We start from the raw sequence: 26,674 nt of genomic DNA, 5'->3' as shown, positions 1-26,674 counted from the left end.
GTCCTCCAAGGTCTCCAGATTGTTGAAGTCACCTCCAACAATCCAGGAATCCATGTCTGGGAGAATCCCTATGAGTGTCCTCCAGAAGGTGGCTCTGCATCGGAGGTCTGTGGGAGCATAGATGTTGAGGATTCCTATTCTGGAACCCTCCAACTCCAGGCCTACCCAAAGGGCACAGCCTGGGATCAACGTACCATGACCAAAAACTCCCTGGGCTAATTGCTCGCACACGGAAGTACAGACACCGCCACTCCTTCCCTGTGTGCCGATTGAGGGCTCCCAATAAGTGTGAGAGCGTCCAGGGAGAATCTTCCCGCAGCTACGGGAATGAGCCACAAAAAGCTTGTGCTCCTGGAGTAGAAGTATATCCAAGCGACCAATCACTGCTGGCTGAAGTTCCTGTCTCAAGATGAGCTTCCTAGGACCACGGGTGCTAGAAGAATGAAACCCGTTCACATTCCAGGAGACAAGGTGTAGGCTCATGGTGAGGATGGGTAGGCTGCGAACAACTGTCTGCTCGCGGCAGATGTCGATGAAGAAGCTCACATTTCGGAGTGGAGGCGCTGACGCTTATGAGAAGGTTTGGAGGGGAAGGCGGGGTCGTCCTGCCCGTTCTTCAACACCTTTAGCAAAGGCGTGAGGCCTTTGGTGCCATGAACAAATGCTTTCTCGAGCCAACTCGAGATCTCTGAAGTAGTCATCCCGTAGAAGGCTCGGAGTTTCTGAGGGGTCCAGGCTCTGACATCCTGGGGGAGGGGCCACGACAGAGGGGGCCTGAGGATCACAATCAATCTGAAGCGTTTGGCGGCGCAACGCCACCGCAGGCGCACGTCACCCTCGGACCACTGAGTCTCGAGAAGCTGTCCACCGGACGGGCCTATCCAGGAGCAAACCTGAGCGTGCGTCTGCTCTCTGAGAGCCTCCCAGACCAAGTCGTCTGTCCAAGTCTCGGTGCCGTCGCTGAGGAATGTGAAAGCAAAGCTAGGGCCAAGGCTGCGATCTTCCCATCCGCCCCTTTGCGGAGCAGAAAGATACTGATGTCGAGACAAGCAGGAAAGGTCCCAAGGTCGGCCACATCCAAGTAGTCCCAGGGGCCAGATCTATAAAAGTCGCGAGGAAGCTCTCTCTCCTGAAGCTGAGGCCCACCAGAGTCTGCAACTGAGGGGCTAGCGAACAGGGAAGACTGCTCCAATGGTGGTGTAGATTCAGGGTGTCCTGCCTGTGGAGGGGAAGGGGGAGGTGGCTGGGGGGTAGGCAACTCCACGGAGGCGACTAGCGGGGGGGGGTGGAGGAGGGGGAGTGGGGGCTGCCCGCAGCTGAGGAACCATCGGTACAGCTGACACTGCAGGAGAGCTGAGAGAGGCGGGGGGGGATGGGGCTGCACCTGGGACTGGGGCTGAGAAGGAAGAGGAGGAGACTGAAGAGGAAGAGGCGGGGGCTGAAGCTGCGGGTCGGGAAGAGGGGGGTGCGACTGGGGAAGGGGCTGGGACTGAGTGGAAGGGGGCTGGGGAGCGGAAGAGAGGGGGACCTGAGGCTGTGGAGGGCGGGCTACCGTCGAAGAAGAAGCTCTCCCAGGACCCTGGGGCGACTGCCTGTCAGGTCTCTGAGGTGCTGCTGCAGGTTAGGTAACCTCTGCCTCCTTGCCTTTTTCGAAAATCTTCTTATTCTTTCCTTCTTTTCCTTCTGACCTCAGTCCAACCGCCAGCTAACTCTGGACCGGACTCCGGCTGCCTCTGCTCCTCCTGACGTGGCTGCCCGGAGGGGGGGGGAGGGGACGGGGGGGGCCGAGAGGAACTGGCGAATCGTGGACAAATAGCAACCAGGTGCCCAAAGCCGTGACACCTCAGGCACTGGCCTGGCTGTCCTGTGACTACCATGCTCTGGGTAATGCTGCCGGCATCTGTCACGATCTCGATCACTGCAGGGAGAGTCGCAGGGTCCGCCACAGCCACACGGACTCGAGGGGCTCCTGCCGTAGTCACCGCGTCGGCGAAAGTGTCATGCATAACCCAGTCAAAGTGGGAGCCCAGGTCCCTGACAATCGGCCGCAGCTCAGCAGCAAGGCCTGGAAAAACTAGCGTCATTGGATGGCGAGGTATGCGGAACCGAGCATCAAAATCCGCTGCACTGAATCCACGGTACCAAGGGACTATCATAATGATCTTTCCATCCACAGAAGTGAGGGAACCAGCAATCAGGTTGCTCGCAGCTTTCGCATTGGAGAGTTTGAGCCAGAAGATGCCCCTTCCCATAAGGGCCACCTCCTCAATGTGGCCGTCCTCTAGCATGAGAGTGGACTGGAGCCAGTCCCTGATGGCTGATCTGGAGGGGAAATGTCCAATGACTCTGCCATAGACAGAGGTAAGGGCAAAGTCATTGGCAACCTCCTGAACCCGAGACGATTGTTGCTCTGTCAAAATAACGCGGTAGGCATCTGGAGAGGGAGGGTCCGACTGGGCCTCCGGTTCCGGGCAGGGAGCCGCCATACCGCCAAGACAAACTGCGAGACCTCTGATGAAGAAGAGGCTGCCACCCAAAAAGGGGGGGGGATAGATGCGGGGGGTGGAGCCTGGGTGTGATGAAGACGGGTGAGGCGAAACGGGGCGACGAGAGTCGGGTGGGGGAAGCGGAGGCGCAGGCGAGGGCGGAGGCGGAGGGCGGGAAGGTTGGAGGGCGGAGGGCGGTGGAAACGAGGGCGGGAGGCCGGGAGGCGGAGGTGGCGGGGGTGGGGGCTGAGGATGGAGGGCGGGTGGGGTGAAGAGGCGAGGGCGGGGGACGGCTGGGGTGGGGTGGGGCGGGGCGGGGCGGGAGGTGCGGGAGGGGGCGGGGCGGAAGGGCGGGAGGGGCGAAGGGGCGGGGCGGAAGGGCGGGGGGCAGGCGAAGCGAGGGGGCGGGGTGAAGCGGGGGGCGGGGGAGAGCGAAGCGAGGGGGTGGGGGAGGGCGAAGCGAGGGGGCGGGGTGAGGCGGAGAGGCGAGGGGGGGTGAGGCGTAGCGAGGGGGCGGGGTAAGGCGGAGGGGCGAGGGGGTGAGGGCGGAGAGGCGAGGGGGTTGAGGGCGGGTGAGGGCGAAGCGAGGGGACGGGGTGAGGCGGAGGGGCGAGGGGGTGAGGGCGGAGAGGCAAGGGGTGCGGGCGGCCAAGGCGGGGGTGAGGCGGAGGGCGAGGGGGTGAGGGCGGAGAGGCAAGGGGGTGAGGGCGGCCGAGGCGGGGGTGAGCTAGGGGGGTAGAGGCTGCGGGAGGGAGGGAGAGGGCTCGCAGGAGCTGCAGGAAGCTTTTGCATGAACCTATTCACTGCCTCATTGTTGTTTAATATACAATACAGTGTCATTTCATGATGAACACATCCCTGAACCTCAAAAGCTTTCATTGGCATCTTCAGTTACCATACATTTCAGGAAATTTGTGAAGCATGTCCACATGTACAAGTGTAGGAGTGAAGGCAGAAAAAGTATAATGCGCACACATATACAAGATCTACATCACTAGCAACATCCTAAAACTCACCATCATTTTGAATTTTCATAACTTCGTTTGTTGCTCTGTATACCTCGGACCCTGTTAATTCAAGGCCAGCTGAGGTCACCCTATATGGATATGAAATCACAGCTGACATGGGGGATTTGGCTATCTTCAGAAATCGTTGCCCTAAGCCAGCCGAAAACACACATTTTAGAACCAAATGATTGTGAGTACCTGATTGGAAACCAGGAATCTCAACACACCATATACCTTTCCTCCTTTTCAAATGTGCTGTTCTAATAGTGATTCCCTTGACCTTTAAAAATGTCTTAAAGATAGAAAAATGCAGGAAGCCAGTAATTCAACCTGAAAGAGATTCTAAAACGAGCCGTATGTTGACTGAATGAGCCCAACTAGTTCCAAGTGCAGCAGTGAGCTGGAGATCAAGATCTTCTTGAAAAACAAATTCAGCTTCTTCACTGTGGTTTGTGGCTGGAATACCAAAACAACACAAGAATTGACAAGGTGTTACTGCTGACAATTTTTTACAGCCTAAGGAACAGCAAAGCTTTGTTCAAGGTACTGTGCAGTATTAGATACCTTCAAAAGAAAAACCTGCCTCTGCACCCGAGTTACCAACTTTAGCCCTGACTTGATTTGTGACCACAACAGGAATCCGAAATGACTCAGCCAGATATCTGAAACCAAACCAACATATAGCTTCAGCTTCTTGTGCACAGTCAATATCAACACTAAATATGCAAATGACCTGCATACTGACATCGATTATCAAATTCACATAAAGCTTGGAAATGGTCACAAAACAACTCAATTTAAGAGCATAGATTTCTCACCTCTCAAACATACACACGACAAAGGAGGTAAATTTGAATAATATTTGAACTACAAACAGTCTCTCATGAATGGAAAACAATACATCATTAAATAATAAAAATGACTTATGGATTTGTATACAAAGGGAGGAATAATTCAACACCAAGGGCCCTATAGCTTTTTGACCAGAATAAACAAACCAGAACTAAAATTAGGATCTGCTTGCAGGCAATAAGCATGGACTGCATTTATCACTCGTATGGAGTATGGAATCTTTGAATGTGGGAAGAACTACATGCACCATCTTAGGGAGGATGTTGCCAAGGCCAAAAACATATGTCATGTTCCGACAGAAATTAGTCACTTGAGGGATGCTCATCTATGTCAGGCTAGCATCTTTAACAATGCAATAATCACAGAAAAATTGTAAAATGGGAACCTAAGGCCAAGCAAAGAGCTTTTCCAGATAAGGGCTGCTCGTCTAACACATCTAAGGAATTTTTCAAAAGCTTGCATCATAAAAGACAATGTGAAAACATATGCCGGGTTCAAAATGTTGATGGTAACTAGACCATCGCACGGGCACAACTAGCCCATGCTTGTGTGAGCCACAATCCAAACATTTTGGGCACGCTGCTTTCCCATCGCAAGATGTATTGTTGACAAGACAAGATTTTCTTTGGCATGCATGTCCATCTATGTCTCTTGAACAGGCCATGCGGCTTGAGGCACAGTTCCAAGAGAATGAGTTGAGAGATGCAATAATGTCATGTGGCAAATGGAAGTCTCTGGGCTCGGATGGGACCAATACTCCTCGAGTATTGGGATGCACTTTCACCTACATTGCTTTATACTCAGCAATTGCAGCTAGTTGGAAAAAAGTGTTGCTTAAATTATTTATTAAGAAATGCTGGTGTGAATCTTTTACTGACTGGAGGCCCATTACACTTATGCTAGTCAATCATCTACAAGCTTGTTGCTAAAATAGTGGTCAACCATATCAAAGGTTTAAATGTTCAATATTATTACAGTTTTTACACAATTTTACACAGGTGAACACAGTTTTTACACAGTTTCGGTGTAAATTTCCTATCCCTTTCTCCCCTCTTTTAGTTATGGATCCTGTGGGAGTGATCACGCTTTCAGCAAATAGTTGCACATCTATTTTACGTGGCTTCTAGTTCTAATGATCGTTCCAATGAACATGATCCACGTGGCAAGCAGCCCATGGAAGGGAGTAAAGGAACTGCAAAGAATAAGTTTTCAGTTGGAGATAAAGTTTCTTTGCAAGCTCGATCCCCATGAGCATGCGCAAATCATGCAGGAGATGGAGCAAGAGAATGAGAGGTTTGAGAGCATGCGGTCTCAGTCGTGTGCCACACCGGAGGCATCACAAGCATCAAGCCATAGGAGCCATCGCTCATGTTGCACTAGCACCTCCTGTTCACATGGCTCGGATGCTAGCCAGCACTCACATGATGCCCGTGTGATGATGATCTGTATATTCACTATTCCATTGACGCTAATGGGGTGGGGGCATCATTATGGATGTTTGTGGGGATGTCATAATTTCACGAATGCGACAATTATGCTACGATGAATTCAAAGAAGCCATAATGAACTAGCCTACCTTTGGCTCTGATAGCATGTGAGAAGTGCAACGGAAACTGAAAAAAAGAGAGCGCAAACTACACATAAACTGAACTGAAAGGAGAGAGAGAGAGACTGCAAGGGATCTCAGGGAAAAGCCCTCTGCACTGCTGGTCAAAGCCTCCAAAATGAGATACTACAGCAAGTTTGGGGGGGGCTATATATAGGCTCTACACCTCCTCCAATCGGCTGGTACAACAGGCCGACCAGCTTCCCTACATGGGCTGAGTGGCATGCCTCTAGAGGACCCACCCCTGCCATAGATGGGCCACCCAGGTCTGCATAAAAGGGGCTAAATAGGAGCTGAACACCTAGCCTAGGTGGCCGATCAGTAGGTTGGTCCACCTTTGCTATGCACCCGCATGCTGGGGCCTGGTAATGTGACCAACAGGTCGGGTCTGCTGCCCCAAAGGGTGGCCACACAGGCCCCCCTATCTGGCCTAACCACGGCGCCTCAAGAGGGCTGCCACCCAGCAGCAAAGAGGCCCATACGAGCCTAGAACAGCCCCACAATCCCTCCTGGAACACACATGTAATTCCAAGACCAAGATCCCTCCTGGAACACACATGTAATTCCAAGACCAAGATCCCTTTAGAAGAGACACCTTTTTGGCATAGCTTTTCACTCCCTATTTACCCATAAAAATGCATAGTCTATTAAAACAAATAATTTCTTTAGGACATCGATGGCCATCAAAATTCATCAGGACAGGCGTGAAATTTTATTTTCATGTACTTCTGACCGTTATGACACTGCAAAAGTCCACCCAGCTAACGTCTTACACGTGTAAGGTACATCACAAGACAAAAGCTAATACCATCAATTCTCCACAGTATATTTCTTTATCTGTCAAACATAATTGCTTAACAATGCATAACCGCTGTAGTAACTCACTCACATTCATCCCTGTATCTTGTGCTCTCTTTTTTCCCACCTACTAATGGATGGATAGTAATGGGGAATGAGTTCCATGAAGCAATAAAGCAAGTATTCACAGCTGTACTCAGTTGGAACCTTCATGATCACACTTAACAATCACATTCTGCAAGTCGAAGCAACTCACTTCAATGTTGCTGCCTGATGTCCCAATAAATTCTGTTTTCGAGACAGTTCTTCCCTTACAGACTCGCTGCTTGAGAACACGGGAACAACAAAAAAACACTGCAGTGAAGAGACATAAAAATGGTATATGAAGCTGTAAGGATTCTTGCAGTACAGAAGTCCAAAGGGCAAGGACTTGTACCTTTGCATGAGTGCAGCAACACTGTCAACGATCAATAGTTTGACTTGACTTTCAATAAGTACTTCCTCTAGTCCTTCAATACTGAATGCATGCCAAAATGCAGATTAGCATAGCCTAAAGCCACATATTATCTGCACTAAGTACAACGCCACATGTAACTCATTTTAGAGTTTTTCACATTCTCCACCTTGACATGAAGTCTTCCAAGGTATGAGGATGGTACACCAGCACACGAGTAGCGAGCTGCACACAAAAGAAAGGAGAAAGGTGGACTTAGTCGTGGGTAAAACAAAAATAATAATTATTATTTCTCAAGAGCAAACCTTTCAGAGGTTTAAATCAGAAGCCGAACATCCCTAACAAAAGAAAGTGATGAACCCAAGTAAAGAAATACAATGCAAAAGAAGACCGAATGATAGCAAGAAGCCTCTAATGACTGAAAGCAGTAAGGCTAAACAGGATTTGGGAGTGACAATTAAAAATAACGTTTCCAACAATAGATTAAAAAGGAAATTAAAAACTCAACTTGAAACGATTACAACCAAGCACAGCAGAAAAAAGAAGAGAAGAAATTAAGTAGCACAGGCCACATGGAAGATCCCACCACTACATAAAATATGCGTCATGAATCTCTCTTGCACAAATTGATGACACGTTTAGATGTGTGCACGCCAGCATGAGACAGAGGGCTCTTGGGAGAAATTGATACCATTCTTGTTGTCACTAGAATACATTGTCTCTTGTGGCTCCCCAAAATCATTCAACAACCATAGTAACCAGATGTATTTCATACATTCACTGAAGAATGCCTTGTATGTAGACTTCATGGAAGATAAACCAGATATTGGTTGCTTCTTATTGCACTGCACAATAATTGTTATGCAAAGCAGACCTACTTGTTGATCTTCTATCATCAATATTACCAATTCAATATTACCGCTCCAATGTTCAATTCTAAATAGCCATGTAATAAACTTTTCCTTGTTTTCTGTACTCCAATTCAAATCACATGGTGCCTTGGTTGGACCTCCAAATTCTCGTGACAGCTCTTTTGGTTCCTTTGTATGCTTACCACTCCTATTGTAGGTGAAACTTCAAGACAGGTATGACTCAAGTAAGATGACTTCCTTTTAGCTAGAGTGTTTAATTATGTTCCAGTGCTGTTATGAGTGCCAGAATTTTTGTTCAATAGGCAGAATGCATTTGCACCCATAGACCAGCCAGTAAGGGGAGTACCTTGTACCTTAATGTACGTCAAGTTGCACGCCCATACTACTTGGAGAACCTTTTGGTCCCAATCCCTAATCTGGGCATTTGCTTTTTTCTGCAAGATCGATCCCAATATCTTATCCGTGCTTCCAACTTGCCCATTGGGCCTTGGCCTGGGGATCATGTGTTGTCACAGGTCGATGCACAATCGAGAGTCACTCAACTAAATTTTCTATCAACTCGTTCATAAAATGAGTGCCTTGAGTAGTGATGATCTCCTTAGGTGCTCTCAACCGAGAGGTATACTGATTGCTATGAATATTGATGCCCAATAATAGTTGGAGTAGGCTCAAAATGATCTGGATGACATATAGTGTTTTGAAATGATAGGAAGGTAGTTTCTCAGATTGCTAAGGTGTGTATGATGTCAAATCTCTCAAATATTGCATGCATTGCACACATTTGCATTCTTGAGAAATCTGGTTCTTCACACAATTACATGCCACCACATCACCTTCGCACGTCAACGCCCCCCTTCCAGAGTTGATTTCCCTGCTCGCTCCCACTTCGAGAGCCCAGAGAGTTATGTTTCTAATACCGATGCCGTTATGTTCACGACTTTTGGTTTTCATTTTCTATTCTTCATGGGTATTGATGCCCATTTAGTGGCTCCACCCTAAATCTCATTGTATCAATTTGTTTTTAGTCTCATAGACCGTTTGGTCTTCCGAAAACTTTTAATAAAATCTCTCTCTCTCTCTCTCTCTGCCAGCCCCTCCCTCCATCTCCGCCAAGCCCTCCCACCAGCCCTGCCAGCCTCTCCCTTCATCTCCACCAACTCCTCCCTCCACCTCCACCAGGCCCTCCCGCCAGCCTCTCGCTCCATCGCCGCCAGCCCCTCCCTCCCCGCCTACTCTTCTAGCCCCCGTGGCCTGTCCTCCTACCTCCGCGTGTGGTCTCTAGCCCCTGCATGGGCTTACAACAGGCCAACCTGCTGTCACGACCCCCGAGTGCTGCCCTCTAGCCTCCGTGCGGGCTTTTAGCAGGCCACCCTGTTGCTCCTGCTGTTTTGCTGCTGCAACAGGCCATCAGGCCTCCAAGGCTCTAGCGCCAACACCCACTCCACTTGCGCCACCCCTGCCACCTACCATACCACTCCCCGCCACCTGCTGTGCCACTTTCACAAGCTACAAGGGCACCTAAGCCCCCCTACCTAGTCTACCATCTCGGGTGGGTTGGTTTGGGCTGCCCCAGGCCCTTCATCAGCTCAAAAGGCTATCTCCAGCCCCTAGACCTTGACTCCAGCACCCTATCTCTGTTCAAACAAGCTCCGGACCAGAAAAGAATCAAGAAACGACAACCTCAGATCAAGAAAATGCAGAAGAAGTGATCCTAACAGCAAATGCAATACTAAAAAGACAAAGAAGGACAAGGGAAGAGTTACCAGCATGCTTGAAGTTCATATGGGACTGTAAATATGTGAGGAATCCCTTCATTCCTGCTCTTTTGTACTTCTGCAAATTAGCACTGATCAAGAAAGGGATCAGATGGGAACAATGGGCAGCCCGCAGGACCAGAAAACAAGAGGCGAAAAGGAGCACAAGTATAGTGTCATTTGGACCAAAGCGGAGAAAATAGAAGACAAGAATATCAAAGGCTGCATATCAACAATCAAGGAGGTGTGCAAATTTCAGGATGCGGAGCCTGAATGCATACAAAAGAAATTAGGGGAAAACAGGAATGATGAGCTCTCCAACCTACGTGCTCAATTACAAGATGATATGAAGAAATATGAAGAAATGGCAAGGGGAAATGCAAACGAAGTGGGCAAAAGAGGTAGCTCGAATGCTGGATGAGAAAACCTTGCCTCCCAAATTGAGATGCTAGAAGTCCAAGTCACCACTCTCAAAGATGAGAATGAGAAGTTGAAGGCAGGTGCACATTGGGAGGAAGGGGAGCTTCAGCCACCTATCCAAGAAGAACTGAACCTTATAAAACAGCAATGAAGCAGTTCATGGACACAAAGGGGACCTCAAAAGAGGGATGTAATCTCATTGATGAGCTGAAATCGGAGAATGAGCAGCTCAAGAAAGAAATGGCAGCCTTACAAGCCACTATGCAGGGGAAACATGCTGAGTTTGCACAACAAATCACGAAGGGGAAGGCAGATATGCTTGCATGGAAGGATGTACTGAAAAAATGCACAACAGCACCCAAAAAAGAGCTCATTTCTGTAACTCTGGAGGAAGAAAAGAGGCATAACAGCAGCAAGGCTATGAACTAAGAGGCCTAACAGTGGGGGATACGCCCATGTCAAATGCCAAGGCTTTGTTTGAAAAGATGGGCATCAACCTCACTTGTGAATCAGCTTGGAGAGTGGGTAAGGCAGATGTACCAATAAGGCTCATGGTAATTAAATTCCAGACAGCAAATGATAGATCCACCCTCATAGACATGAGGACCACACTAAAGGGCACCACAATCTATTTGGATGATGATCTCATGCCCCTACAGTAAGAGCACTGGAGGGAGGGGATGGTGCGAGTTATGGCAGCAAGGCAAAAGGGAAATGGGCAGCCTACAAAGATGGGAAGGTGATCATCCGAGAGAGGGCAGAAAGAGGGGAGCAGGAAGAAGGTGCAATGAACAACACACAACGGTGTCAGACCCACAAGATGAGAGCACATAATAAGCTGAAGGAGCGGTGTCAAATTGCAATGGCACCCTCTGGTCCGCCGACCCTGAAAGAGACCTGATCTTCTACACTAAGACACGAGAGCCCTGAGAAAGGGCTGCCTATCTTCATTGCAGTGTGCTATTTCCCTCCAGATACGTCATCCTATGCACGAGAGGTCACTATAGATGGACACAGCCTGTATGAGATGATCCATGATGACATCATGGAGTTCTCCATACTAGGAGACATCCTCCTACTTGGGGACTTCAATGCACAGATAGGAAATAGACAGGTGTGCCTGCTTGACTTCACAGATGGCAGAGATCCACACATCGTCTCGATGTAGCTGAGCTCGGGATACTTAGGCACTCTGCACATGCCCCACAGGTGACAGGATATGGACAACATATCCTGGACAACATCTACTTGAGTTGGGCGCTATCCATGACCTAATCATCTATAATGGTCTCATCCTCTGGAAGACTCACTTGCTTCCACATGGTGGTGGGTCTAGTACAGTAGATTATCTGCTAGGCCCACTAGACTTGTCTCACTGATACACGACTTTGCCATACCCCCCCCCCTCGAAGCTGACCACTCATACTCCGTCTTTCATATCTCTACCACCATGCCAGCCACAGAGAGAGCAAGTCCCATGCCCGCACGCACTCAGATCCACTTTGACTGTGCCCTTGACCCAATGTATGTGAGTCACCTAGCTAGGGAGCTCCTGGCCCTACTTGGAGATGATATAGACGTCGCCCGCGCCTCTGACACCCTGGTCTTAATGCCGCCACCATATCCTTTCCTACGACCCGCCGATCTATGCAGATCCAAGATCGGAAGATGCCTCAAAACCCTTGGTTCGACAACGAGTGCAGAGAGACAAGAGCCTACCTCACACATGAGTGGGTAGGTCAAGAAATTTAGAGGAAGAAGGCTAGAATCTAGCCATTCTACTTTTGGATTTTGAGAAAGCTTATGACAGGGTAGATTGGGGTTTTTTGGAGGGCACCCTTCTACGTTTTGGCTTTACTGATGCTTGGATCAGAGGTGTTTCCTCCTTGTACAGATCAGCCCACAGCCAGGTACTTATTGGTAGGGTAAGGGGTGAGAGATTTCAGATTTCCAGATCAGTCCATCAGGGATGCCCCTTTGCTCGTTTCCTTTTTTTCTTCGTGGCTGAAGCTATGAGTATCTATGTTAGATCTCAAGCTGACATCTTTGGGCTGAGACTTCCCATTAGAAGGGAAGAGGAGTTACTTGATAGTGAGTTGACAGATGACACAGCAGTTCACTTGGATGCCACTCCACAGACGCTCACTTCTTTGAGGACAGCATTGGATTTATTTTGCCTGGCGGCGGGGGCGCAGATAAATTGGCATAAATCCAATGGCTTTTGGATCAATGATGAGGACACTAGAGTTTGGGGGCTTGACATAGGATTCACTTGGGTTCAGAGGAGTGTGCCTGTCAGGTATTTGGGCTGCCAAGTCGGCTTGGATATTTCTTCCACGCAGCAGTTTGCTCCCGTGTTGAAGAGCATCAGGAGGAAGCTCCTTTTTTGGAGCTCAGCCAAGCTGGATCTTGCCTCTAGAGTTGTGGTGGTCAACCAGGTCCTCTTAGCCACGGTCTGGTTTGTTTGTTCTTGCTGGTGCTATTCTAGGGACTGCATCACTCAGCTCAGGAGACCAAGCAGAAATTTTCTTTAGAGTGGGCTTGATGGCACAGCAGATACCTTAGCCAGGGTGGCTAGGGAGACCCTCATCCTCCCTACACAGGAAGGGGGTCTCAAAATTATTGATCCAGAATTACACTGCACGGCTTTACTATGCAAGATGGTGGTGCGAGGACTTATGCCAGGGCAGGAACCGTGGAAGGCCTTTCTTATTAGCAACATACAAAGGTGCACAGCTTCTTCAGAAGGAGACTGGATGAGCAGTATTAGGTGGATCTTCACCACAGCACACCTCAAATCACCTTCGTCTCCCATGGTTGCCATTCTGAAAGCATGGGCCAGTTTCAGAAGCACTCTTCGGAGGATTCCTCCTTCCTCTCGTGAAGAGATTGATAGGCAACCCATCATGTGGAATGACAATATTTTAGATGATCATGGCAGACCACTTGGTGCCTCACTCTACATGCAGTGGTCCAAGTGGGAGAGGGGACCTGCATCATCTTTGGGGTCTTGGAAAGCTTTCCGCAAGCTTCCAGAGGAGACCAAGTCTCAGTTGACAAGACATCTCAGAGGGAGTGCAGGGAGGATCTTGCAGATTGAGGCAGCCCTTCCAGAGGAGTGGGTAGACACAGATGATATGCCACTCACTTGCTCCACTTGGGCAAGTACTTTTACGAGAGGTGGTGTTCCGCTTCAAGTTTTGGCCTTTCAAGATGCACAGGAGGATGCTTTAGTTTTTACTGTGCAGGATGGTGGCAGATTGCTCAGATCCACAGAGTACATCTTGCTTGAGTCTGCTTTTCAGCCTATCAGGATTGTAGGTCTTTTGGTGCAGGGATCTGATTCAGAGTGGTTCCTCGACCCAGACCCCTAGCTACTCTCCACCGGGTCTTGGAGGCTTTGGCTCTACGGGCGAGTTCCCATTAGGTATTTGCAGTGGGACCCTGGAGAGTGGGAGTGGATTGACGCAGGGCATCAAGAGAAGAGCATCCTCTTCTTTCGTTACACGCTCAGTAATGCCAAGAGATTTCAGCTCAGTAGTAGAGGTTGGAGACTTTCCAGAGTTCCTCATTGGGAGACATTTGATATCACTACGGATCTGCAGAGGTGTTTCTGAAGGAGACTCTGGAAATCCCACAGGAATAGAAAGATCACTCTCGTCTTTTGGCTTTCTATCCATGGTGGGATTGTAGTGAACCTTTGGAGATCCAGGTTCGGAGCCGACCCTACTTGCCCTCGTTGCCTCTCTGCTTCGGAGACTATTCAGCATTGTTTATGGGATTGCAGACAGGCGAGGATGATTTGGATGGGGGTAGCCAGGATTTTCAATCACCTTGCCCACCCCCCATTCTTTATGACATGGGGCTCAGTGGCTTGGCTTTCTCTTACAGGGCCTCAAGTATTCTATGAGAGACTTGACTCCTCTCGGGCCATTTTGGTTCGACGTCACAAGATTGAGTCATATTCGTTGGATGTGGTACCACACCTTCCTTTTACAGATGTACATGCCTCTGTGGATACTTCTTGGCAGATTTTAGCGAGCATAGCATCCTGGCATATCTGGAGAGCCAGATACACAGAGGCTATGGAGGGTACTCAGGTTCATCCCTCGCACACTTTGGCTAGTATTTGGACAGACACCGTACATACTTTGATGGCCGTATGGATGAGTACACAGGTAGACTCCCGTGCAGCCTCAGCTAGGAGGGCTTCTTTCTTCAGGGAATGAAAGGATTCTCCTTTCTTCTCTGAGACTCCTACACGGTTGAGGTGGCACTTTTAGCCTCAGCCTTGGTTGTTTTCCACCTCACTTTGAGGGGGTTTTATTTATCCTCATGATTTCATGATGTTGTATTTCCGCTCAGAGCTTGCTCTAGCGAGTTTCTTTCTAACTTAATAGAAGTCTCTTTTTTGGGGAAAAAAAAAAACGCAGCAAAACCCAATCACCTTCTGAATACCAATTCCATGCGGTGCTCAGCTCTGCCCGTTCTACCAAACGCACGGAGGGAAAAGCATATCACTCTGCGAAGGGGAGGCAGAGGAAAAGCCATTGGGCCAAACGGAAGTCGAGGAAGGGGAGGCAGAGGGGAAGCCATCGGGCCAAATGGAAGTCGAGGAATCCAAACGAGAGTCAAGGAATCCAAACGGGTGATGAGTTATGAAGAAAAACGGAATTCAGCTGAAGGAGGCTGGAAAACCAGTCCAAAATCTCAACAAAGGGAGAAGATGAGAGAGAAAACCACACATGTGAAGTTTAGAAGGCCCAGGAAGGTCTAGGAATGGCAAAGGAGCATGTAGAAGGCACTAGAGCCACCTGGAACTCTAGGGGGGCCACTGAAGGTACATGGCCCTCTAGGGGGCCCATTAAAAATGCCACGTCATCATTTTCCAACAACCACTCTTTTAATTCCTTGGAATGGCTTTGGACCTAGGGATTAATTACGCTTATGTGCTAGGCACCATGCCGCACTTAATTACACATTACTAAGCCCACGCTTGGACTTTTAAAACCAAAGTTGTCACGGTCTTCTAGTACATTAAAGTACTTAGAATTTCACACCCCCGTGATAGGGGGAGAGTATATGTCAAAGGAGTTTGATGCATTTTTATCTTCACGGGACATTGTACACTCATGCACTACTCCTTACACTCCTCAGCATAATCATGTTCCTGAAAGGAAGAACAGATCCACTATGGAGATGGCCAAATGCATGCTTAGGGCCAAGTCCTTGCCCAATAAATTTTGGCTTGATGCAATGATGTGTGCCAACTATGTGCTGAATAGATCACCTACAAGGGCATTGAGGACTGTTACACCTTATGAAGCATGGAAAAGCAGGAAGCCTTCACTTTCACACATGAGAGTTTTTGGGTCTCTTGACTTACTGTCCCTTGGTTTTTAGAATAGCCCCATAGAGCCCACTCTTTATGTCCGTGGGAGTAGGATCTGATTTTTTAGTGCTGATTTTATATGTGGATGACATGCTGATCACGGCCCTGATACTCAGCTTATTGCAGCTTTCAAGGCTGATTTGCAGCAAGCTTTTGAAATGTCAGACATGGGACAGCTGCACTATTATTTGGGCATTCAATTTGCTCATGTTGAGGGGGGTATCATGATGTCACAGTCCATGTATATATTGGACAGCTCCTTGATCATTTATAGTTTGAGGATTGCAAGCCAATCTCTACTCCAACGGACCATGGCTTCAAATTTTCAGCTCATGATGGGAGCCCACCATGTGATATCACTCTTTGCCACCAGGCTATCGGATGTCTCATTTACTTATGCCACACCAGACCTGACTTACAGTATGCAGTATCCCAGCTCAGCAGGTTCATGCACATGCCCAGTTCACAGCATTGGCAGGCAGTGAAGAGAGTCTTCAGATATCTCAGAGGCACTCAAGATTTAGCCCTCTTCTATGGTGATCAGGGTTCACTTACCATGCATGCTTACACGGATAGTGACTGGGCAGGTTGTTCCGACACTAGAGTGTCACATACCAGCAACTATTTTTTGCTTGGCAGTTCATGTATCTCTTGGCTCAGCAAGAAGCAACCAACAGTTGCTACATCCAGCTATGAGGCTAAGTACAGGGCAGCCTTCACCGCTACAGTAGAGTGTGTCTAGCTTCGGCCGTTACTTACAGATCTTGGTATTCACCAGACATCCTCCACTATGGTCTACACTGATAGCTAGAGTGCTTTGGCCATTGCACGTAATCCAGTGTTTTATGCGCGTACCAAGCACATTGAAGTTCACTATCATTATGTTGGAGAGCGGTTGTCAACAGGAGACATAGAGTTGTCCTACCTTCCCACAAAGGACAACATGGCAGATATGTTTACAAAGGCACTTCCTCGTCCCAAGTTCAATGTCTTTCGACAGGCTTTACACGTGGTTCACTTTGTCACATGATCTAGCATACCTTGCACATTCATAAGTGGCTATCTCCTTTTGGATGAACATGTGCCACCATGACCAGAAAATACCAGGTATTCTGAGATGTTTCCAGAATACTTCAGCCCATACCATGGAGGGGGGTTTGTAGGCCATCTTCTCCCGGTCGTATTGATGCCCTCTGGGCCCTGGTATGTGCCATGTAGCTTTAATTATTGGCACTTAGGTCACCTAGTACTTTTAGTGTCTTATGACACCTAGTACTAGTGCTACCACTAGGACACTAGGTCCTAGGGTTCTCTTTTATAGTACTTTGTACTTTCATTTTTATTATACTAGTTGATGTGATGGCTTCCACTTCTTGCTCCTCTCTTGTGCATCCTTTTGCTTACGTGAGCCTACACCTAGAGCTGGCCATACCTAGTTGTTTTTAAGCTTGTCCATCCATTCCCGTCACCAAGAACATCGCGTCACACATACGCCACCTATCAAGAGATTCACTTCGATCACAAATTAGCTCCCGGATATGTTGTCTACTTCTCTACTATGCTTGTTGATATTGATGATACCCTCATACTAGAGGATAGACCCACCCTAATTAACCACTCCCCTCATGATGCCACTCTCTAGTCTTTCCTACACATTACCAAATCCACGCGCATACCACCTACATTTGATCAGTCCCTTGCAATAGCCAGTTTGATGATAAGTGGAAGGCCTTGTGCCGTCAACTCTGATTCGATACCAAGCATCACCTTCCCATTGAGACAGAGACCAAACAAGAAGTGGTCATCAAAGAGGATTTATTAACCCTAAATTACCTTCACAAAGGCATTGACAGCAGAGCAATACCCAAATGAGTAGGACTGAGTACATTGCACATGGACTTAGCATCCTAAACCCGATCTTAACAAACTATTTAGCGAAGCGGTTTACACCAGTTTTTCTCACACATCAGCTCTTAACACCATTATCCCGATCCATAAGGATCCCATGAGCCCATAAAACTAGAGGGCATTATGATCAAGCATCTCACGTCCAAGATTTATGCATCAACACTTGACACTCAGGGTTAGTCAGTCTGAACCAACATTCTTCTCTTGACTAATCCCATTGATAAGCATACTCACTTGGGAATTACTGCTTACTTATGTCATGGCATTCCCTCTTGCTTAGTTTTTAGCTGTCCTCAGCTAATAACTGAACAGAGTTAAATTCATAACATAGGTAGTATTTGAGGACTGCGTACAGATATAGTCAATGGAACATACTCATTTTGGGAGTTACTGGGTACTCAAGTCATGACAGCCAGCTAAAGCTACACACCAACGTACATTTTGTTAATCCCCAAATTAGCATCCCAAGAAAAACAAAGCACCATGGGATTCACAGGATTTGGACCACAAACTTCACCATGCAAAGCATAGAGTACATGGTATGGAATCCCTAAACCATTATCAGACATGGAAATCAGGTGAATGTCATATGCATAAAAGAAGTCTTGTAGTAATACAATAGTACAAAAACCAATATGCTGAGCTTATATCATTTCTTCCAGTAGTGAAACTCAGTTATGACAATGGCTAGCACAAAACAACAGAGTTATCATGGTCTAAGCCAACCATAACTGTTTCACATGATTAGTCATAGAAACAGCAATTGATTTCAGACAAGGGAAGCTTTCCTGAAAGTCACTAGTAGTTTGATTACAAAATGTGCCTTAGCGTAGCAAAAGAAATAAAAAACGTCTCAAGCAGGTGTGAAAGCCTTTGCATACCTTGCGCACTAGGTCCTCATCATAAAACAAGTGAGGATATCTGAACCGAGCAATCTCCACCAACCTTTAAAGCAAGGGATGCAACTATGTGATATTTCTCTATGTGATGTCCTATGTATGATGGTAGAAAAAGAAAAGGGCAGACAGGAGCAGATCAGGAGCTGGCATGACCAGAATCAATAAATATATAGGCTCGTTACTGTGAAAATCTACCTTCCAGGATGGAACTTTCGTTCTGTATCAAAATACATCACAGTACCATCAAGTCCACCGTATTCTTTTGGTAAGGCAGCAACTACACAAAGCATGAGACAAAACTGCAGGAACGCATTTCCTTCAGTAACTTAATTGACATTACACATTCTCAGTTCAAACAGAATAAGAAAAAAGAAGAAAGTAGTTTTCACCTCGCAAATGTTTCTAAGAAAGTAAAACTCTTACTTGGGTTTTGCCAAAACCTGCAGGACCCACCACTTCCGTGAGAGCGCCAAAGGGAATCCCACCATGAAGTACATGATCAACCTTGTGTAAATGCGTTTTAAGATGCCCAAATCCAAACTCCTGTTGCCTTTCTTTCATGAGTGTCAGCACCTAATGCAAATGCAATCACTGGAACATCACAGAATGAAGCCAACATGCAACCAAACATTTGTCAAATTGCAAAACCTGTTGCACCTTGGCATGAAGCGAACACATAATGCTACTGATGAAATCCCCCTGCAAGACCAACAGGGTATTTCTCCTTCCCGGCCATCTGGTTTTAAGGCTGGAGAAATTGTTTGCTTAAGAAAAAATATGGTTTTTTCGTTCCCCATCATCAATTGGAGTGATAATTGCTTTATAACAAGTTATGATAATACTCCAAAAACTTGACATAAAATTAGCAACGTAATATAAGGCAGTATGCCATAACTCAATGCACCACAAGACATCATCATTTTGCAAGGCTTGAACCATCCATATGCCTGGATATGTGATGGTTTGGAATGAGAGGTTTGTATGCATGGGACGGGCTGCGAGCTGGGCCAGTATGCTGTCATGTGATCTGCAACTCTTCCGGCGGATCATGCAAGAGAGCCTCACGACCTGTAGCCTCTCAAAGCCAGCTACTCAAATCTGTGTGAAATCCATACCCTAGAATGCTCCTGCATATAAAGATGCTAGTCTGACTAGGGAGTCAAAGATGACAGATTTCATATGTACATGATACAAGTGTGCCTCAAAACGCTGTTCTCTAATCTTGCTAGTGACACATATCCTCTGGCTAGCCTAGCCCAAACTGCAGGTTTCACGATGCTAAGGTCCTCTGAGAGTGTACCCTAGGTACACGTACCATGTGACAATCTGGACCTCTGCCCCCGTGAAGATGAATTACTCACACAGACCTGCTATTGTGAAACCATGCCCTCCAAAGGATGCAAACTCATCAATGTAAAGACCAAACAAGGCAGGGGCAATGGGCATCCTTACTTACACCGATGGTGCTACTCACCTCCTTAGAAATAATATGTACTCTGCATGTGACCCTCTAATATAAGTGCCATGACCGCCCAATACCATCATCCGGAATCCCCAACACTAGTCGTGAGATGGCGTGAGCCAGTGGGACAAGCCTTTACAAAAGGCTTCATTGAATAGCTTGGCCAAGATTGGTGCGAGTGTTTCTCAACCATGGGTTAGAAGTTCTACTTGAAGGCCAGCATGATCTTTGGCTTTGCTACTTAATGGTGTCTCGAGACCTTTACTAAGATGTTGTAAGCCATGTTGAGAAGAGTGTTGGAACACCACTCTCAAAAACCTACTACCGCTCCTTAAGAGAGAAGATATATCCATCCACAAGAGAGGAAGGACATGCTCTCACTATCATGGAAGACTACCTAATCACAAAGAGACAAATGCCCCACAAATGGGAAAAGAAGGTAAGAATGAGTCACCACCTTCCTCGTGCACTTCCACAATAGGATGGCTGGGAACACCTCAAGCATCTCTATTTTTGTAAAATGGGCTTCCAGTTGTTGATCACCTCTAAAGAGACTATAGGAAAAAGTTGGGTCCAAATCTCAAACTAAGTAGACACCCCTTCCAATTAGAATGCAACAAGCCCTCGGATGAATTGGTTGACCAAAGTATTTACAGAAATCGTGAAATGTTTTAATATACACCAATGTATATAACATGTGTGAACCATAGTTTGATTTGCGTAATGCACTTGAATAAATGGTCAAATACTTGGTTGTCAAAGTTCTAATGAGAGGCAAGTGGAGGCCAAAGGGTCACATAGAGGAGTCAAGACATAATGGAAATCTAGGGTGAGTGCATAACTTGGTGACACTCGGCAAGAAGCCAAGTATGGGGTCTCTAGGGTCCTAGGGGGTTTAGGGTTTAGGGTTTAGGGTTTAGGAGGTGAGAGGTAGACAATCATGTATGACTAGGAGGTGACCACCCTTGGAATCGGAGATGTGTTTGTAAGTTATTAACAAAAGACGGGAGGATCAAGAAGGTGACTTATGGTCATAGTAGGTATCAGATCTTTTTGGTAGATATTTTGGGGGAGAGAGTCATTGGAGCAGCCTCTATTTTGAATACGTACAAATTGTTGAGACCCTTCATGATGCGATGAACACATGCACTTGTATGAAGGCCCAAGCATTTGGCAAATGTACTTGTTAAAATGGCGTGTGATGCACTTCAAATTTCACATACCTATAAATTGTTGAGACCTTCATGATGTGTTGAATGCATGCACTTGCATGACGGCCCAAGCATTTGGCAGATGTTGGTGTTAAATGACATAAGGAATCCCATGGTACGGTTCCTTCTCGTGCTCCTCAAAGGGTACCCTTGGCACCACCTCGTCACTTGACACCAGCCGCACATTTAGTACCTCTTGCTGACCCTTGGTGGGTTCCGGCTAGGGTCCATGCTCCTTCACCACCTGTAGATCAAGAGGGGCTCTCACTCATTTCAGACTCAGCCACGATCGAACCTTCGGACATTCCTCTTTTGGTTGTTGCTAGTGATTCTCATGTTCCTCAGGCCACCGCGACCAGTGCTATACCTAAGGCTACCCTGTGCCGAGCTCAAGATGTTACTACTTCGGAGGTTGCCTAGATTGCTGCTCCGGATGCTACCCAGATATTGCAGCTCCCCACCTTGACCCGATTGTAGCCTCCACAGATCTTCATGGTCATGATTCCTCACAGCAGCCCCATTCTTTGTCCATGTCCCCCCTCGTTGACCAAGGGAAGGGGGTGGTGCATAGTGACTCTCCATTTTTGACTGCAAGGATTCTAGGGACCCTGATGCTAGGATTGAATTTCAAGAACTCTTTTTCAGCCCTGGCAGATCTATCTGACTTTCCTGAGGAGGATTTTGTATCCTCTACCTTTGGAGAGGCAGTGATTGGTATTCCTTTTGACCCCAAGGAGGCCAAGGTGGCCTCCTCCTCATGTCGACGAGTTGGTGGATTTTCCTCCAATTGGATCCCTCCCTCGCTCTCCTAGCAGGAGGTCTATCCCCGTGGAGGGCTTTGTTTCTGTCACCAAGTCGGGAAAGGTGTTCCATCGGACTTCCCATCGATGAGGACTGTCACTTGGAACACGCGGGGCCTTGGAGCTGTGCCACATCACCACCATAGGCAGCTGATTCGTGATCAACTTCATCCAAGTGTTACTAGGGGTCCCGTTGACACTAGAAACACAAATTAGATGCCAGAGATTGTATGAAGTCAAGTAAGATGCTTTCAGGTTACACCTTTTGGTCACCGATAGATCGCACTAGGGGAGGTACATGCATATCCATTTCAGACTCTTTTCTCCCCTTGGTTGTTGGACACGGAGTCATCATCCCCTCTAAAGCTTTAAGGTGGATCATTCTTTTGATTGGGGGACGTAAGGTTGGCTTCCTCAACCTTTACATCCCCAACAATAAAGGGGATAGTATCCTTTTGTGGAAGGAGCTTCTCTCTTGGGCCCCCATTGCAGATTCATGGGTTATTGAGGTGACTTCAACATGGTAGAGTTGCCTGCAGATAAGAAAGGGGTAGAGAGGGTGGCATTCACTCCTTGGAGAGAACAGCCTGGGATGCCTTCCTATTTCGGTTTAGTGATAGAGATGCATGGTTTGATGATGCCTTTCACACTCAAGCCACAATCATCTTCATAGAGGTGGATCAGTATGCATTTCCATTGGGGTATCCGCTTCAAATCACTTCTCGTGGTATAGATGATTTCAGAGCCTCATTTGAGAGGACCCTCTGTCAGCAGTCTCAAGATTTCAGATGCCTTTTATGCAGAGAAGGACCTCAGAGAGGCTGCCTTGTAGATTTGGGTCTCTCACATGCAAGGTGGAGTGCCGTCCCCTTAACATGTGGCTGCAGCCCTCACTAGTGTTGGTGACTTTTATCATTCGGTCGCTAGCACCAGGAGATGTGACATTCTCATATTCGAGATTGGTATTCGCCAGCAGTTGGCAGCCCTGCGAAGGGAAGAGCAAAAACGGCCTACAGATGCTTGGATCCAAGAGCGCCTTGCATCGACAAGGGCTCATTAGTAGATATTGCTAGATCAAAGAGCAGAGTATGCCTTTCATGCAAGCAAGTCATTTTGGACTCAAATGGGAGGTAGAGTCAACAAACACTTTTTCTCTACTCTTGGGCCCAAACATAGTAGGGAAAGTGTCTCACAGCTTGTTAACTCAGACGGGGCTTTACAAATAGATCCTGATGCCGTCATGAGCATAGCTATTGACTTTTATGCCTCCCTTCTCACAACAGTGGACTCTGGCATATATGCCAGAGATGATGCCAGATATGCTATATGACAGTGTATTCCTATGTTGATAAAACAATGCCAAGAGAATTCATCTAAGTTGTAGAGGTTGAAGGCTCTCTAGAGCTCCCCATTAGGAGGGTTTTAGATTTCAGCTTACTTTTAGAAATACTTTTGAAAGAGACTCTGGAAATACCGCAGGAATAGAAAAGTCATTCTCTCCGTGCGTAACCAGGGCTGGCATCGCAAATCTCCTCACAAACTCTCCTCACAACCTATTTCGAATCTTCCGTACCCTACTTGTCCTTGTTACCTTTCTGCTGTGGAGTCAATTCAACATTGCTTATAATTATTTGAAGGGGGATAGCAAAATCATTTTCTCAAAGTTTTCCAACCCCCTCTTATTCAATTTGGGAACAAATAATTTATTATAATCTCCATAGCTAAATAAGACCAAGGGGATTTAGAGAAAATTATTGATAGTTGTTAGCTTATTATATCAAATAACCAAAAACCCTGATAGAAGAAAAGCCGATGACCTTACTATTATAGTTAGACTCAAATTGTAGGCAACTCAAGAACACTATTGAGCCAACAAAGGATCTTGTTATGGAGGTCATACAAGATTCTAGTCTTTGAAACCTCCTAGTTATTGACAGCTATGAATCAAACCACTCTAAGGAACCAAAAAAATATTTCCACGCATAATTATGGAAATTTTCATTTATGTAAATTCATGCACTGGTATTACATGATTAAGGTCTAAACAAGATCTTACAGTCTCATAAAATGTCATTCATGCAAAGAGTTGTGTAGAATTGAAGCCATTCTATTGCTCAAGGCTTTGTAAACTAAACCTGGTCTGACAAAAGACGACCATAAGAATAGACTTGCCTCGTCTTTGGTCAATTACTCGAATAGGACATCGAGTGAACTATGGAATAGCATAGTCTCTATATATAGATGAAACCATTAAGATAAATGTAGAGACTGGAAGAATCTTATGGAGAAAACCACAAAGATAGAAAAGGTCAATTTCTTATAAAGAAAGCGCATTGATTTTCTTATTGACTATGGATTCAGCCAGTGCTGATACAGAACTCGGGGGTAGAATTATCCCATGTTTATCTATGTAGGTTTGAGGTTATGATCTGATGTTTAATTTCCTGGAATGTGTATGAAATAAATTGGGTAAATAAGCCTTATGACAAATTGAGTACTCTATCATTGATACACGCTGGAAATAACAAACTATAGTCCTAGATTGTCTAGTACCAAGCTCTCTAGGCCTGTTTCAGCTGATCCACCATCTGGTGAAGCATAGAAACTCCAACCTCCACGATCTACTTGATTCCTCCTCTGCCAGTGTCTCCTTAGTCTCCAACATCGACTATATATACCAAATAATCTCCAACTGTAAGCCATCTTCTCCCAGTAGTAGTGATGCCCTATCGGCCTTGGTATGTGCCTTCACTTTAGTGTTTTAGTGCCTTTTATGCCACATAGGACATTTAGTCCTATGTGACACCTAGGACACTTAGTCCTAGGGTCTATCTTCATGTACTTTGTACTTTCCTTTCTTCGTTCTAGTTGACGCGATAGCCTTCAGCTTCGACTCTTGTGCTTGCTCCCATGCTCACCGCACCTACAGTGGTATTAGAGCTCCTAGGACCTACTCCCCTACCCCCGGACCTGCATTGCTCCCTGCTCCCAGTTCGAGTTGTGCCCCAATCCGTGTACGGACTTCCGTACGACTATACGGACGTCCGTACAGGTCACGTGATTTGCCTGTACAGCCTCGCGTTTTTCGTCCGTTGCCCTTCTGCTTGTAGTCTAGCGCCATCCGTACAGTGGTACCTGCGTCGTACAAATGTACTTGCATCGTACAACCGCACTTGCATATGCACCTGTGCCGTACAATTATACTTGCATCGTACAAACTGTACCTGCATATGTATCTACATCGTACAATACCTGCCTCCGTACAACCGTACATGTAGACGTCTGCTTTTGTACACACGCACATGCCTTCCGTACAGACGCACTTGCTTCCATACAAGCGTACCTGCACGTGTACCTCCGTCCGTACAGCTTGTACCTGCCTCGGACGTTCTGTACAGGTTTCACACGTGCGAATTTATCTACAGTTCCGTACCTGTTTAGGCATTGGCTGTGAACCAGGTTCTTCGTTCTTGGTTCTTGCTTGCTACACCCTTTTTTGGGTCTCACTGCAGTCATCTATAGACATTTGCAGTTTTGGGGCTTTTGCAGGACATTGGCAAATTTGGGATTTTCAGTTCATTTCCCTTCCTTTGATTGCAATTTCTTGCAAGACATCATAGCTTTGGGATTTGCATTGCAATTTCTTGTTCAGATTACAGGACATTGGATCACATTTGCAGGACATTGGGTCACATTTGCAAAATCTCAACAAAATTTGGGGCTTTTTTGTATTTGCCCTCTTTCTGGCTTTTTTGCCCTCATTACATTTGGGGCTTTTCCCAGATTTGTTGATTTTTGCAGTGGTCATTGCTTGACACAGTCACATTTGGGTCAAATTTGCATTTGCCCTTTGATTTGGGCTGGAAATTTGCAAAACATTTACTTGCAAACATTTGCTACCATTTTTTGGACAGCCAGCTCTTTGTAGTGATGGCCTTGAGGCTTTTGTGTTTTCAGGTCTTTTCTTTTCAAGGTATCCCATTTGCAATGGCTGGCAACAATCATGATTTATTTGGCATTCTTCGTGAAGATGATAAGTTGGATGGCACCAACTATCCAATGTGGTCCCATGAAACATATTCTTGTTGCAAGGCATTTTTGGAATATTGTTTCAAGGGTTGATCTGAGGCCAACCAATGCTACAGTGGCTCCCCCTACTGCTGGTCCCTCTACAGATGGTACCCCTCCTGATGCTTTATCTTCTAGCACTCCTGCTGCTACTCCTCCAAATCAGGAATAAACAAGATGGGATGCAAGAGATGCAAATGCAAGAGATGCTGCACTCTCTATTGAAGCATTTGCTATTTCAGATTCACAGCTTGCTGAAACTCATCTTTGGCATGAGAGAATGGGTCATCTCAACTATAGAGCTTTTGCCAAGTTACATTCACAGGTCAACCTCAAAACCACTCAAATGTCCCTACCTATTGCGTATGCAACAACTTCAAAACAAAATTTAATCATAAACTCACACAGTTTCCAAACATGTGTGTGAGGGTTGTCTTTTGGGTAAGATGCATCGGTTTCCTTTTCAAAAGAATTGTCCAAAATTCTCACAAAGGAAATTGCAGCTCATGCACATTGATGTCTATGGCCCAATCAGGACAAATGCCATTGGGGGGTACAAATATTTCATGACTCTCATTGATGACTTCACAAGATATTGTTGGGTATATGCTTTGAAAGCCAAATCTGAAGTGTTCTCATGCTTTTAGAGGTGGCTGAATATGGTTGAGAATGAATCAGGATGCAA

General features: G+C 46.6%; 1 protein-coding gene across 4 annotated transcripts in view; it reads right to left on the bottom strand.

The window, feature by feature from the left end:
* The window catches only part of RAD51B (DNA repair (Rad51) family protein), a 55,538-nt gene that overhangs the window by 4,577 nt on the left and 24,287 nt on the right, over window positions 1-26,674 (bottom strand). The window contains exons 3-11 of one of the 4 annotated variants that reach the window (XR_015543322.1): window positions 18,872-19,039; window positions 18,644-18,747; window positions 18,431-18,494; window positions 7,373-7,428; window positions 7,186-7,266; window positions 7,006-7,071; window positions 4,058-4,155; window positions 3,824-3,949; window positions 3,283-3,643 (exon numbers count right to left, since the gene is read on the bottom strand). Coding sequence is in view for 1 of the 4 variants with exons in the window: in XM_087395625.1 (XP_087251751.1) it covers window positions 3,492-3,643; window positions 3,824-3,949; window positions 4,058-4,155; window positions 7,006-7,071; window positions 7,186-7,266; window positions 7,373-7,428; window positions 18,431-18,494; window positions 18,644-18,747; window positions 18,872-19,021 (897 nt within the window). In the remaining 3 variants the exon portion in view is untranslated. Of the gene's footprint in view, window positions 1-3,277; window positions 3,644-3,823; window positions 3,950-4,057; window positions 4,156-7,005; window positions 7,072-7,185; window positions 7,267-7,372; window positions 7,429-18,430; window positions 18,495-18,643; window positions 18,748-18,871; window positions 19,040-26,674 lie in introns of those variants that run through there. The other 3 variants (XR_015543320.1, XM_087395625.1, XR_015543321.1) reach the window with 3 other exon arrangements.

Source organism: Dipteris shenzhenensis, chromosome 24 (genome assembly GCF_047967505.1).
Source record: "Dipteris shenzhenensis isolate YYH24624 ecotype China chromosome 24, Dip_SZ_1.0, whole genome shotgun sequence".
NCBI classification, from domain to species: Eukaryota; Viridiplantae; Streptophyta; class Polypodiopsida; order Gleicheniales; family Dipteridaceae; genus Dipteris; species Dipteris shenzhenensis.
Note: the sequence above shows the minus strand (reverse complement) of the source record. Positions and strands in the feature narration are given on the sequence as shown.